Source organism: Rhinopithecus roxellana, chromosome 5 (genome assembly GCF_007565055.1).
Source record: "Rhinopithecus roxellana isolate Shanxi Qingling chromosome 5, ASM756505v1, whole genome shotgun sequence".
In the NCBI taxonomy this organism is placed as follows: domain Eukaryota; kingdom Metazoa; phylum Chordata; class Mammalia; order Primates; family Cercopithecidae; genus Rhinopithecus; species Rhinopithecus roxellana.
Genome location: NC_044553.1, coordinates 109557729 through 109571652, shown reverse-complemented (window position 1 = coordinate 109571652; position 13924 = coordinate 109557729). Strand labels below are relative to the sequence as shown.

The 13924-nt window shown below is 40.0% G+C and overlaps 1 protein-coding gene across 5 annotated transcripts in view; it reads left to right on the top strand.

The window, feature by feature from the left end:
- NRG4 (neuregulin 4) overlaps positions 1-13924 on the top strand; it is a 116098-nt gene that overhangs the window by 24876 nt on the left and 77298 nt on the right. For 2 of the 5 annotated variants that reach the window (XM_030930042.1, XM_030930041.1), the window contains one exon: positions 13708-13773. In XM_030930042.1, the coding sequence (XP_030785902.1) occupies positions 13764-13773 (10 nt within the window). In that variant the 5' untranslated portion in view covers positions 13708-13763. Of the gene's footprint in view, positions 1-12466; positions 12546-12783; positions 12831-13707; positions 13774-13924 lie in introns of those variants that run through there. The other 3 variants (XM_030930044.1, XM_030930045.1, XM_030930046.1) reach the window with 3 other exon arrangements.

The window sequence follows — 13924 nt, the reverse complement described above, 5'->3', positions numbered from 1 at the left end:
GGTGCCTTGGTTTTGGGTCTAGATTAACATGTAGTATAGTCTCCAGGTAGTTTCTTCAGCTGTAATCTACACTACTAACATTTATGAGTGTCTCAGGAATCTAAGATGAGAGAGTTTGGCAGTGGTGGTGTGGCTTTGCTGAGAGTGAAGCTTTTTCTCAGGTCAAGGGTGCGAGTATGCACACAGTGAGTCAGACAACTTGAAGTCTTGCTGGGGTTGGGGCGTTGGAGTTGTTACCCTGGCTGGTGACACAGGCACCTGGTTGCTCAGCCAGCCTGGGGTTATGGCTGCCAGGGATGGCTTACAAGGCTATTTCTTAGACCTGAGACATGGGTGCATAGCTATTCAGCTGGCCTGAGGGCATGTCTGTCAGGGGTATCCCACGGGGCTGTTTTTTAGGCCTGGGGTGCAGATGCATGGCTTCTAAGTTGTCCTGGGTGTACGTCTGTTCAAGTTTGCTCCTGGAGTTGTTTCTCTGGTCTAGGTAGGACATGGGTGGTTTCTTGGGTGGCCTGGGTGCATGTATGGTAGATGTGGCCAGGACATGGACACACAGCCACTCAGTCTGGGAGTGTGTCTGCCAGGGGCAGCCCCCGGGGCTATTTCTCAGGCCTAGGAAGTGGACATACAGCTACTCAGTCAGCCTGGGGGCATGCTAGCCAGGGGCAGCCTGCAGAGCTGTTTCTTAGGCCCAAGACTTACATGTTGGCAGCTTGGAGGCCTAGGAGAAGGTAAACTAGGACTAGCCCATGAAGCTGTTTCTCAGGCTCTGATTACAGGCATGGGGCCTTTGGGCAGGCCAGAGGTGTGTCAGCAGGAGGGGTGGGTGCCGCAGGGCTGTTTCTCAGGTCCTAGGTTTGTAGCTGCTCCATCTGTTTGGGGACAGCCCAAGGGGTTGCTTGTCAACTACTTGGTAGCCCCAAGTCCTTTCTTGCTTAGCTTAGGGGAGGGTGTGCAGCTATTTAGCTGGCTCAGCAGTGGCTTCACCCTGGGTAGGACTGCTAGACTATTCCTCCAGCTGGAAGTGCAGGCAGTGGGAACTGGTTTCCCTGCTGTGTAGGACCAGATTCGCAAGCCCATCCTGGACCCAGGCTTTGCATAGCTGGGGTTATGGCATCAGCCATCTGTGGGCTGGGTGGAATGAAGATGAACCACCAGTGCTGGAGAGGCGCAATGGCTATTGGTCCCAGAGGAGGACACATTGCAGAGGTGGCTCTAATTTCAAGATGGCACTGTGCTGCAGCAGTGTGGCTCACAGGATAGGTGGGGGTTGGGGAGTGCACAGCTTTTGCTCATAATCCGTGCAACTACATAATCCAGTGTAGTTGCATGAATTCCCAGCAGCTCTCCAAACTGGACTTGGGGCTTGGGATGATGTGGGATTCACCTATAGTAAGGACTGTGGGCATTTGCAGTGGCAATAGCAGCTGATGAGATTCTTCTGCTTACCATTTCCCTGAAAGGGAAATTGTCTCCTCTCTCCAAATCAATCTGATCCAGGCATGGTAGACAGTGCCACAGAGGCTAGGTGTCTCTCTCCATTGCTTCCAATCACTGTAGGTACCTCCTGGACTTCCAATCACTATAGGTACCTCCCCACTTCCCTACTGTACTCCAGCACTCTCTGGTCAACACTCTAGTGACGTCTTAGCTCTTTATTCATTGCATTGGTCCTTTCTTGTGTGGGTGGGGAGTATGGGTGCCAGGTGTCTCTAGTGAGCTATCTTGCTGACATCACCTCATTGTGGTTTTAATATGAATTTCCCTAATAGCTATTCATTTAGGTATTTAATTTTAGCAGCATTTGAAAGTTGTTCTTGATTTTTTTCTTACCCTTCTCAGCTATACTGTGGGTGTACCTCCTAAGTATGTCTTTAATTATCTCTCTCTTTTTCCTAATTCCTGTGCCTTATTTCTTCACTATTATTAAAATAGCCTCCAAACTGCTTTCTCTGATACCATGTCCTCAGCAGATTCCCATTTGTTTTCCACACTGCCATCAGAATGAATTTTCTAAAATGTTTATGTAATCATGTCACTCCCTTGCTAAAAAGCTTTCAAAGCTCCCCATTGCCTTTAAGATAAAGCCTACAATCTGGGTCCAGCATGTTTTACACTATCTATTCCTGCCATTCTTTTCACCACCATCCCACCCTCCCACCCTGTGTGTGTGAACATACACAGTCCACACACGCCACTATACATTTCCTGGCTTGTGATCTACCTGCAATTATTTGAATACATTAGATCTTCCTTCTTTTATGCCTTTGGACATGCTGTTACCTCTGTCTGAAATGTTGATTCATCTCTGCTTTAGAAACTCTTATTCATTCTACCTCTTGGAATCTTTTTCTGATTCTCCATTAACAGTTAAGAATGTGTGTGTGTGTGTGTGTGTGTGTGTCTGTGTGTGTGTGTGTAAATATAGTAACATACATATGTCTCTGTAAGAATATTAGGTTTAATCACATGAAACTCATTTTTGTAAGTCAAAATATGCTTATATGAATCAGCCTAAAACATTTTTGCGCTTGTTTATGTGTCTGGCATTCCTCACCCAGTGTCCTTTTTTTTAAAAGGGTAGTAGGCCACTTAGTACACGTTTATTGATAGGTGGATGGAAAAATAGTTTTTAAAGATCAAGTCTTTCATTTAGACCAGGGGTCCCCAACACCCGGGCTGCAGACCAGTACCGGACCATGGCCTATTAGGAACCAGGCTGCACAGTAGGAGGTGAGAAGCAGGCAAGTGAGCATCATGGCCTGTGCTCCACCTCCTATCACATCAGCGGTGGCATTAGATTCTCATAGAGCGTGAACCCTATTGTGAACTGCAAATGTGAGGGATCTAGATTGCGTGCTCTTTATGGGAATCTAATGCCTGATGACCTGAGGTAGAATAATTTCAACCTGAAACCATCCCCCACCTCAGTCCATGAAAAATTGTCTTCCATGAAACCAGTCCCTGGTGCTGAAAAGACTGGGGACCACTGACTTAGAGTGAAAAGTTAGCTTGAAAATCTATAGATTTTCTACTTTAGAATCACATGATCCTAAAGATTGCTTATTTGCATGGTGCAATAAATAATACAAAATCATCACAATATGTCTCTTAATAAATACATCTCGAATGTCATGAAGTCACAGATTATCTCCCATATACAGTTTAGTAGTCATTTTCATATCAGTAGACAGCATCATAGCTTCACGGTTCAAATAAAATAATAAAAGACACTGATTTTGTTTCATGAAAACGTCATTTTGAAATTCAAACACCATATGCTAAAATGGTTTGTGTGTGTGTATGTGTACAAGCATACCTCTGAGATATTGTGGGTCTTGGTTTCAGACTGCTGCAATAAAGCAAATATCACAATAAAGTGAGTCACACAAATTTTTTTGGTTTCCAAAGGAAATAAAAATGTATGTTTATACTATAGCCTATTAGGTATGCAGTAGCATTATATCTAAAAGATAATGTATATACCTTAATTTAAAAATACTTGATTGTTAAAAAATGCTGACAAATATCTGAGCCCTCAGTGAGTTGTAATGTTTTTGCTGGGGGAGGGTCTTGCCTCAACAGTAGACTTAAGATAGTTAGTAAACCATGCTGTAAAGAGATGTGCTGTCATCCAGGTTTTGTTGTTCTGTTTATACAGCACAGGCAGATTAGATTTAGCATAATTCTTAAGGGCCCTAGGATTTTCAGAATGATGGATGAGTGTTGGCTTCAGCTTAAAGTCACAAGCTGTATTAGCCCATAACAAGAAGTCAATCTGTCCTTCAAAGCTTGGAAGCCAGACATTAACTTCTCTTTAGCTGTAAAAGTTCAAGACGGTATCTTCTTCTGGTAGAAGCTGGTTTTGTCTACAGTGAAAATCTGTTGTTTAGTGTAACCATCTTCAATGATCTTAGATAGATTTTCTGGATAATTTGCTGCTGCTTCTACATTAGCACTTGTTGCTTTACCTTGCACTTTTATGTTATGGAGATGGCTTTTTTCCTTAAACCCCATTAACTAACCTCTGCTAGCTTCAAACTTTTCTTCTGCAACTTCTTTACCTCTCTCGGCCTTCATAGAATTTATAAGAGTTAGGGCCTTGCTCTGGATTAGGCTTTGGCTTACAGCAAGCTTGTCCAACCCTGGCACATGGGCTGCATGCAGCCCAGAATGGCTTTGAATACCACACAACACAAATTCATAAACTTCTTAAAACATTATAAGATTTTTTTGCGATTTTTTTCCCTCATCAGCTATTGTTAGTGTTAGTGTATTTTATGTGTGGCCTAAGACAATTCTTTTTCCACTGTGGCCCACGGAAGTCAAAAGATTGGACAACCCTGGCTTAGAGGAAGTGGTGGCTGGTTTGACCTTCTATCCAGATCACTAAAACTTTCTCCATAACAGCAATAAGGCTGTTGCATTTTATCATTTGTGTGTTCACTGGAATAGTACTTTTAATTTCCTTTGACAGTGCAAGAGGCCTATCTTACCTTTCTACATACCTTCCTCACTAAGCTTAATCATTTCTAGCTTTTGATTTAAAGTGAAAAACATGCAGCTCTCCCTTTTACTTGAACACTTAGGGGCCATTGTAGGATTATCAATTGGGCTAATTTCAATATTGTTGTGTCTCAGGGAATAGAGAGGCCAGGGGAGATAGGGGAATGTTCGGTCAATGGAGCATTCAGAATATGCAGATTTATCGATTAAGTTCTCTATTTTATACAGTCATGGTTCATGGTGCCCCAAAACAATTACAATGGTAACATCAAAGATCACTGATCACGGATCACCATAACAGATGTAATAATAATGAAAAAGTTTGCAATATTGTGAGGATTACCAAAATGTGACATAGAAACATGAAGTGAGCACATGCTGTTGGAAAAATGGCACCAACAGACACACGGTTGCCACAAGCCTTTCGTAAAAACAGTATCTGCAAAGTGCAATAAAATGCATATAATGAGATATGTCTGTATAATTGTTATAGTTATGTAAAAATTGCCTTTGAATGTGGGAGATAATATGTAATAATGGGTGGCAGGCAAGATGGCTGAATAGTAACAGCTCTGGTCTGCAGCTTCCAGCGAGATCAACACAGAAGGCAGGTGATTTCTGCATTTCTGACTGAGGAACCTGGCTCATCTCACTGGGACTGGTTAGACAGTGGGTGCAGCCCACAGAGGGCGAGCCAAAGCAGGGTGGGGTGTTGCCTTACCAGGGAAGTGCAAGGGGTTGGGGAACTCCCCACCTAGCCAAGGGAAGCCATGAGGAACAGTGCCCTCCAGCCCACATACTATGCTATTCCCATGGTCTTCGCAACCCATAGACCAGGAAATTCCGTCACGTGACTACGACATCAGGGCTGTGGGTTTCAAGCACAAAACTGAGCGGCCGTTTGGGCAGACACCAAACTGGGTGGCCGTTTGGACAGACACCGAGCTAACTGCAGGAGCTTTTTTTCATACCCCAGTGGCACCTGGAACACCGGCGAGACAGAACCGTTCACCCCCCTGGAAAGGGGGCTGAAGCCAGGGAGCCAAGTGGTCTAGCTCAGCAGATCCCACCCCCACAGAGCCCAGCAAGCTAAGATCCACTGGCTTGAAATTCTCGCTACCAGCACAGCAGTCTGAGGTTGACCTGGGATGCTTGAGCGTGGTGGACGGAGGGATGTCTGCCATTACTGAGACTTGAGTAGGTGTTTTTCCCCTCACGGTATAAACAAAACCGCCTGGAAGTTCAAACTGGGTGGAGACTATTGCAGCTCAGCAAAACCACTGTAGCCAGTTTGCCTCTCTAGATTTCTTCTCTCTGGGCAGGGGAATCTCTTAAAAAAAAAAAAAAAAAAAAGGCAGCAGCCCCAGTCAGGGGGTTATGGATAAAACCCCTATCTCCCTGGAACAGAGGACCTGGGGGAAGTGGTGACTGTGGGCGCAGCTTCAGCACACTTAAACATCCCTGCCTGCTGGCTCTGAAGAGAACAGTGGATCTCCCAGCACAGCATCCGAGCTCGGCTAAGGGAGAACTGCCTCCTCAAGTGAGTCCCTAACCCCTGTGCCTCCTGACTGGGAGACACCTCCCAGCAGGGGTCAACAGACACTTCATACAGGAGAGCTCCATCTGGCATCTGGTGGGTGCCCCTCTGGGACAGAGCTTCCAGAGGAGGGAACAGGCAGCAGGCTTTACTGTTCTGCAGCCTACACTAGTGATACCTAGGCAAACAGGGTCTGGAGTGAACCTCCAGCAAACTCCAGCAGACCTGCAGCAGAGAGGCTTGACTGTTAGAAGGAAAACTAACTAACAGAAAGGAATAGCATCAACATCAACAAAAATGATGTTCACTTAGAAACCCCATCCAAAGGTCACAACATCAAAGACCAAAGGTAGATAAATCCACGAAGATGAGGAAAAACCATGCAAAAAGGCTGAAAATTCCAAAAACCAGAACGCCTCTTCTCCTCCAAAGGATCACAGCTCCTTGCCAGCAAGGGAACAAAACTGAATGGAGAATGAGTTTGACAAATTGACAGAAGTAGGCTTCAGAAGATGGGTAATAACAAATTCCTCCAAGCCAAAGGAGGATATCATAACCCAATGCAAGGAAGCTAAGAACCATGAAAAAAGACTAGAGGAATTCCTAACTAGAATAACCAGTTTAGAGAAGAACATAGGTTGACCTGATGGAGCTGAAAAACATAGCACGAGAACTTTGTGAAGCATACACAAGTATCAATAGCCAAATTGATCAAGTGGAAGAAAGGATATCAGAGATTGAAAATCAACTTAATGAAATAAAGTGTGAAGACAAGATTAGAGAAAAAAGATTGAAAAGAAACGAGCGAGCCTCCAAGAAATATGGGACTATGTGAAAAGACCAAACCTACATTTGATTGGTGTACCTAAAAGTGAAGGGGAGAATGAAACCAAGCTGGAAAACACTCTTCAGGATATTATCCAGGAGAACTTCCCCAACCTAGCAAGAGAGGCCAACATTCAAATTCAGGAAATACAGAGAACACCACAAACATACTACTCGAGAAGAACAACCCCAAGACACATAATTGTCAGATTCACCAAGGTTGAAATGAAAGAAAAAATATTAAGGGCAGCCAGAAAGGTTGGGTTACCCACAAAGGAAAGCTCATCAGACTAACAGCAGATCTCTCTGCAGAAAACCTACAAGCCAGAAGAGAGTAGGGACCAATATTCAATGTTATTAAAGAAAAGAATTTTCAACCCAGAATTTCATATCCAGCAAAACTAAGATTCATAAGTGAAGGAGAAATAAAACCCTTTACAGACAAGCAAATGCTGAGAGATTTTTGTCACCATCAGGCCTGCATTATGGGAGCTCCTGAAGGAAGCACTGAACATGGAAAGGAAAAACTGGTACCAGCCACTGCAAAAACATACCAAATTATAAAGACCATCTACACTATGAAGAAACTGCGTCAACTAAGGGGAAAACAGCCAGCTAGCATCATAATGACAGGATCAAATTCATATATAACAATATTAACCTTAAATGTAAACAGGCTAAATGCCCCAATTAAAAGACACAGACTGACAAACTGCATAAAGAGTCAAGACACATTGGTGTGCTGTGTTTAGGAGACCCATCTTGTATGCAAAGAAACACATAGGATCAAAATAAAGGATTGGAGGAATATTTACCAAGCAAATGGGAAGAAAAAAAAAAAGCAAGGTTTGCAATCCTAGTCTCTGATAAAAACAGACTTTAAACCAACAAAGATCAAAAGAAACAAAGAAGGGCATTACATAATGGTAAAGGGATTAATGCAAAAAGAAGAGCTAACTATCCTAAATATATACGCACCCAATACAGGAGCACCCAGATCCATAAAGCAAGTTCTTAGAGACCTACAAAGAGACTTAGACTCCCACACAATAAGAGTGGGAGACTTGAACACCCTACTGTAAACATTAGACAGATCAACAAGACAGAAAATTAACAAGGATATTCAGGACTTGAACTCAGCTCTGGACCAAGTGGACCTAATAGACATCTGCAGAACTCTCTACCCCCAATCAACAGAATATACATTCTTCTCAGCACCACATTGCACTTATTCTAAAATTGACCACATAATTGGAAGTAAAACACTCCTCAGCAAATGCAAAATCACGGAAATCATAACAGTCTCTCCAACCACAGTGCAATCAAATTAGAACTCAGGATTAAGAAACTCACTCAAAACTGCACAACTACATGGAAACTGAACAACCTGCTCCTGAGTGACTAATGGGTAAATAATGAAATTAAGGCAGAAATAAAGAAGCTCTTTGAAACCAATAAGAACAAAGACAATGTACCGGAGTCTCTGGGACTCAGCTAAAGCAGTGTTCAGAGGGAAATTTATAGTACTAAATGCCCTCAAGATAAAGCAGGAAAAATCTAAAATTGACACCCTAACATCACAATTAAAAGAACTAGAGAAGCAAGAGCAAACAAATTCAAAATCTAGCAGAAGACAAGAAATAACTAAGATCAGAGCAGATCTGAAGGAGATAGAGACACAAAAAACACTTCAAAAAATCAATGAATTCACAAGTTGGTTTTTTTTTTTTTTAAAGATCAACAAAATAGATTGCTAGACAGACTAATAAAGAAGAAAAGAAAGAAGAATCAAATAGACACAATAAAAATGATAAAGGGGATATTACCACTGATCCCACAGTAATATAAACTACCATCAGAGAATACTATAAACACCTCTACGCAAATAAACTAGAAAATCTGGAAGAAATGGATACATTCCTGGACACACACCCTGCCCAACACTAAACCAGGAAGAAGTCAAATCCCTGAACAGACCAATAACAAGTTCTGAAATTGAGGCAGTAATTAATAGCCTACCAACCAAAAAAAGTCCAGGACAAAATGGATTCACAGCCAAATTCTACCAGAGGTACCAAGAGGACCTGGTACCATTCCTTCTGAAACTATTCCTAACAATAGAAAAAGAGGGACTCCTCCCTAACTCATTTTATGAGGCCAGCAGCATCCTGGTACCAAAGCCTGGCAGAGACACAACAAAAAAAGAAAATTTCAGGCCAATATCCCTGATGAATATCGATGTGAAAATACTCAATAAAATACTGGCGAATCCAGCAGCTTATCCACCATGATCAAGTCAGCTTCATCCCTGGAATGCAAGGATGATTCAACATGCAGAAATCAATACACATAATCCATCACACAAACAGAACCGATGACAAAAACCACATGATTATCTCAACAGAAGCAGAAAAGGCCTTTGATAAAATTCACCACCCCTTTATGCTAAAAACTCTCAATAAACTAGGTAACAATGGAATGCATCTCAAAATAATAAGAGCTATTTATGACAAACCCATAGCCAATATCATACTGGATGGGCAAAAGCTGGAAACATTCCCTTTGAAAACCGGCACAAGACAAGGATGCCCTCTCTTACCAATCCTATTCAACATAGTATTGGAAGTTCTGGCCAGGGCAATCAGGCGAGAGAAAGAAATAAAGTGTATTCAAATAGGAAGAGAGGAAGTCAAATTGTCTCTGCATATGACATGATGACATGATTGCATATTTAGAAAACCCCATCGTCTCAGCCCAAAATCTCCTTAAGCTGATAAGCAACTTCAGCAAAGTCTCAGGATACAAAATAAATGCGCAAAAATCACAAGCATTCCTGTACAACAATAACAGACAAACAGAACCAAATCATGAGTGAACTCCCATTCACATTTGCTACTAAAAGAATAAAATACCTAGGAATACAACTTACAAGGGATGTGAAGGACCTCTTCAAGGAGAACTACAAACCACTGCTCAGGACACAAACAGATGGAAGAACATTCCATGCTCATAGATAAGAAGAATCAATATCTTGAAAATGTCCATACTGCCCAAAGAAATTTAGAGATTCAATGCTATCCCTATCAGGCTACCATTGACTTTCTTCACAAAATTAGAAAAACCTACTTTAAACTTTATGTGGAACCAGAAAAGAGCCTGTGTAGCCAAGACAATCCTAACCAAAAAGAACAAAGCTGAAGACATCATGCTACCTGACTTCAAACTATACTACAAGACTATAGTAACCAAAACAGCATGGTACTGGTACCAAAACAGATATATGGACCAATGGAACAGAACAAAGGCCTCAGAAATAACACCACACATCTACAACCATCTGATCTTTGACAAACCTAACAAAAACAAGCAATGGGGAAAGGATTCTCTATTTAATAAATGGTGTTGGGAAAAATGGATAGCCATATGCAGAAAACTGAAACTGGACCCCTTCCTTACACCTCATATAGAAATTAACTCAAGATGGATTAAAGACATACACCTAAAACCTAAAACTGTAAAAACCCTAGAAAGAAACCTAGGCAATACCATTCAGGACATAGGCATGGGCAAAGACTTCGTGACTAGAACACCAAAAGCAATGGCAACAAAAGCCAAAATTGACAAATGAGATATAATTAAATTAAAGGGCTTCTGCACAGCAAAAGAAACTATCATCAGAGTGAACAGGCAACCTACAAAATGGGAGAAAAGTTTTGCAATCTATCCATCTGACAAAGAGCTAATACCCAGAATCTATAAGGAACTTAAACAGATTTACAAGAAAGAAACCAATAACCCCATCAAAAAATGGGTGAAGGATTTGAACAGACACTTTTCAAAATAAGACATTTATGCGGCCAACAACCATATGAAAAAAAGCTCATCATCACTGGTCATTAGAGAAATGCAAATCAAAACCACAATGAGATACCATCTCCCACCAGTTAGAATGGTGATCATTAAAAAGTCAGGAAACAACAGATACTGGAGAGATATGAAGAAATAGGAATGCTTTTACACTATTGGTGGGAGTGTAAATTAGTTCAACCATTGTGGAAGACAGTTTGGCGATTCCCCAAGGATCTAGAACTAGAAATACCTTTGGACCCAGCAATCCCATTACTGGGTATATACCCAAAGGATTATAAATCAAGCTACTATAAAGACACATGCACACATGTGTTTATTGTGGCACTGTTCACAATAGCAAAGACTTGGAACCAACCCAAATTCCCCTCAATGATAGACTAGATAAAGAAAATGTGGCACATATACACCATGGAATACTATGCAGCCATAAAAAAGGATGAGCTCATGTCCTTTGCAGGGCCATGGATAAAGCTGGAAACTATCATTCTCAGCAAACTAACACAAGAACAGAAAACCAAATGCCACATATTCTCACTCATAGGTGGAAATTGAACAATGAGAACATATGGACACAGGGAGGAGAACATCACACACCAGGGCCTGTCAGAGGGTGGGGGGCTAAGGGAGGGATAACATTAGGAGAAATACCTAATGTAGATGACAGGTTGATGGGTGCAGGAAACGAGCATGGCACGCGTATACCTATGTAACAAACCTGCACATTCTGCACGTGTATCCCAGAACTTAAAGTATAATTTTAAAAATGTAATAATGAACAGATTGGCTTTTTTTGTTTTGTTTTGTTTTTGAGACAGAGGCTCGCTCTGTCGCCCAGGCTGGAGTCCAGTGGTGCAATTTTGGCTCACTGCAACCTCCACCTCCCGGGTTCACACCATTCTAATGAACAGATTGTTTTTAGAGTATTTGATTTTGAATTTAATATTTTCTTAAAACAACAAAACAAACATATTAGTTTGGGCTTTATATCAGTCAAGTAATAATTGTCATTTTAGAAAAGATAACCATTTAAATGTTTGGCATACTTTAGATAATTATATGATGAAGATCTCTATACTTCATTTAAACAAAATTACAATTTAGTCAATATTTTAAAATTGTTTATTATTTTTAAAAGTTTCATCACTATATTTAACAACTTTGGTATAGTATTCAGGCATTATACTGTCATTGGTATTAGTCAGGTTCAATGATTTTATTCATTTCAAATTGAACTTGGTGTTATAAGTTTTGTTATAGCTATTACCTTCTTTTAGCTTTGTAAGTTCTTCAGGTCATTAGTTATATAAATTTTATCTGGCTTGTAAGATAAAACCTCATAAAACATAAATTTTTAAAAATATTTTTTAAAAATCTGTGAAACACTTACCCATTGGCTCCACATTAAAATTTATTTTCTCCCAAACTTACACTACGTCTTGAATTATTCAGACAAGCAAAGATAAGTAATGAATCTGAAGAATGTGCTTTGGTTTTTACCTTTAAAACTTGGACAGTGATTTGGAAGTGCCCCTAGTACAACTCCTTTTCTAAATAAAATTCTGCTCCATTTGCAAATCTGAACATGTAAATTGAAGGGGTGGCTCCCTTGGCCAGTGCCTGACCTCTGTGCACACCTTGGTCTGGCGTGACCTCGCCCACACTGCACACTGCAGCCATATAAATCAGATTTTTGACATGTTATAAAATGCAAGTCACAGCTGCTGTTGTCTGCAGTATTCAAAAACTTTTGAAACACTGCATGTCCAACAAAATTTATTTTGTGTGTGAATGTAAGTTTTTATTGAGGGTAAGTCCTATTTGTTTGGAAAAAAGAAACAGTATGAGTCAGTGATTTTTAAAAATCAAATAGATTTAATGTTCTCCTTCCTGCCTGTTCTCGCTCGTGTGTGTTCTCTCTCGATTGCTTGCTCGCTCACTCTGCCTCTCTGCTTGTCTAAGAAAGAGCTGTTGGCTTTGAGAGAAGACCTTGATATTACAACTGTGTTAGTAGATTGAGATTTCTGTTAAGAGTCTTTCTGTTTAGGTCAGAAGTGTTCTTTATAGAACAGAATTGGGAGCTTGTAATCATAATGTAAGTATAAATGCTTCACCTCTTCAGATACATGTTTGAATTCTTTTGTTTCTGTTATAGCAGGAAACTTCATATGTAAGAGTGTCTTATTAGCTACATTGCTTTGCCAGATGCCAGACATTTTTTGTGTTTCTGTGGTTAACATTTTCTTTTTTTTTTTTAATTTAATTTTAAGTTCCGGGATACATGTGCAGGACGTTCAGATTTGTTACATAGTGTGTTTATTACATGTGTGCCATGGTGGTTTGCTGCACCTATCAGCCCTGGACATTTTTTAGAAGAAAAGTTCGCATGGATTGATAAATGTAATGTGCAATCTATGGTAAACTTAAAAGTGCTTTTATAGAAGTTTTAAAGGTTCTATAGAAGTGCAAAAACTTGAAATGCAATTGAAGATTTTTCTATAGTACATTTTGGCTATTTTCAATAAATTGAAAAAGTGGAAGTTATTGATTCTACTTAAGAGTCAGATTGTAAATAAGCTTTATGAAAAAGCAGAAAGTCAATTCAGTTCATTCAGTTTTACTTACTGTCTCATATCATTCATGTAAAATTCCATGTAGTACTCTACTATGTTAATAATGTTTACTAAAAATAGCCTTATTAGACTTTTCTGGAGAGAGATATTTAAGATTAAATTACATTATTTAGGCAATGATTTATATTAAGTATGTTATTGATCTTTTAGTTTTGTTCATATTTTTTATTGAAATGTAATAGGTATCTAAAAATGCCGTAACTAAAATTTGTCCCTAGTATATAAATGTCTTTATTATTTTCAACATTTAATAATATTGCTGTTAGAATATTTGACATTTTATAATGCCCTTAAAAGAAGACCATTTTCCTTAAATTATTATTTTTTAAACTGTTCTAGGTACTGTTTTTCAACCCTAATCTCTTGACCAAGAATGAAACTATTTACAAATTAAGATGCCAACAGGTAATTTCTTATACATTTATATGTTTTTGTCAATATGTTTCCATAGCAATAGAACAACGATCAAAAATGTATATTAACACAAGGCTGTATTATTCCCTCCCGACATCATTGGAAGAGATGTGAATATGAAATTAATATTTCAAATATGCAA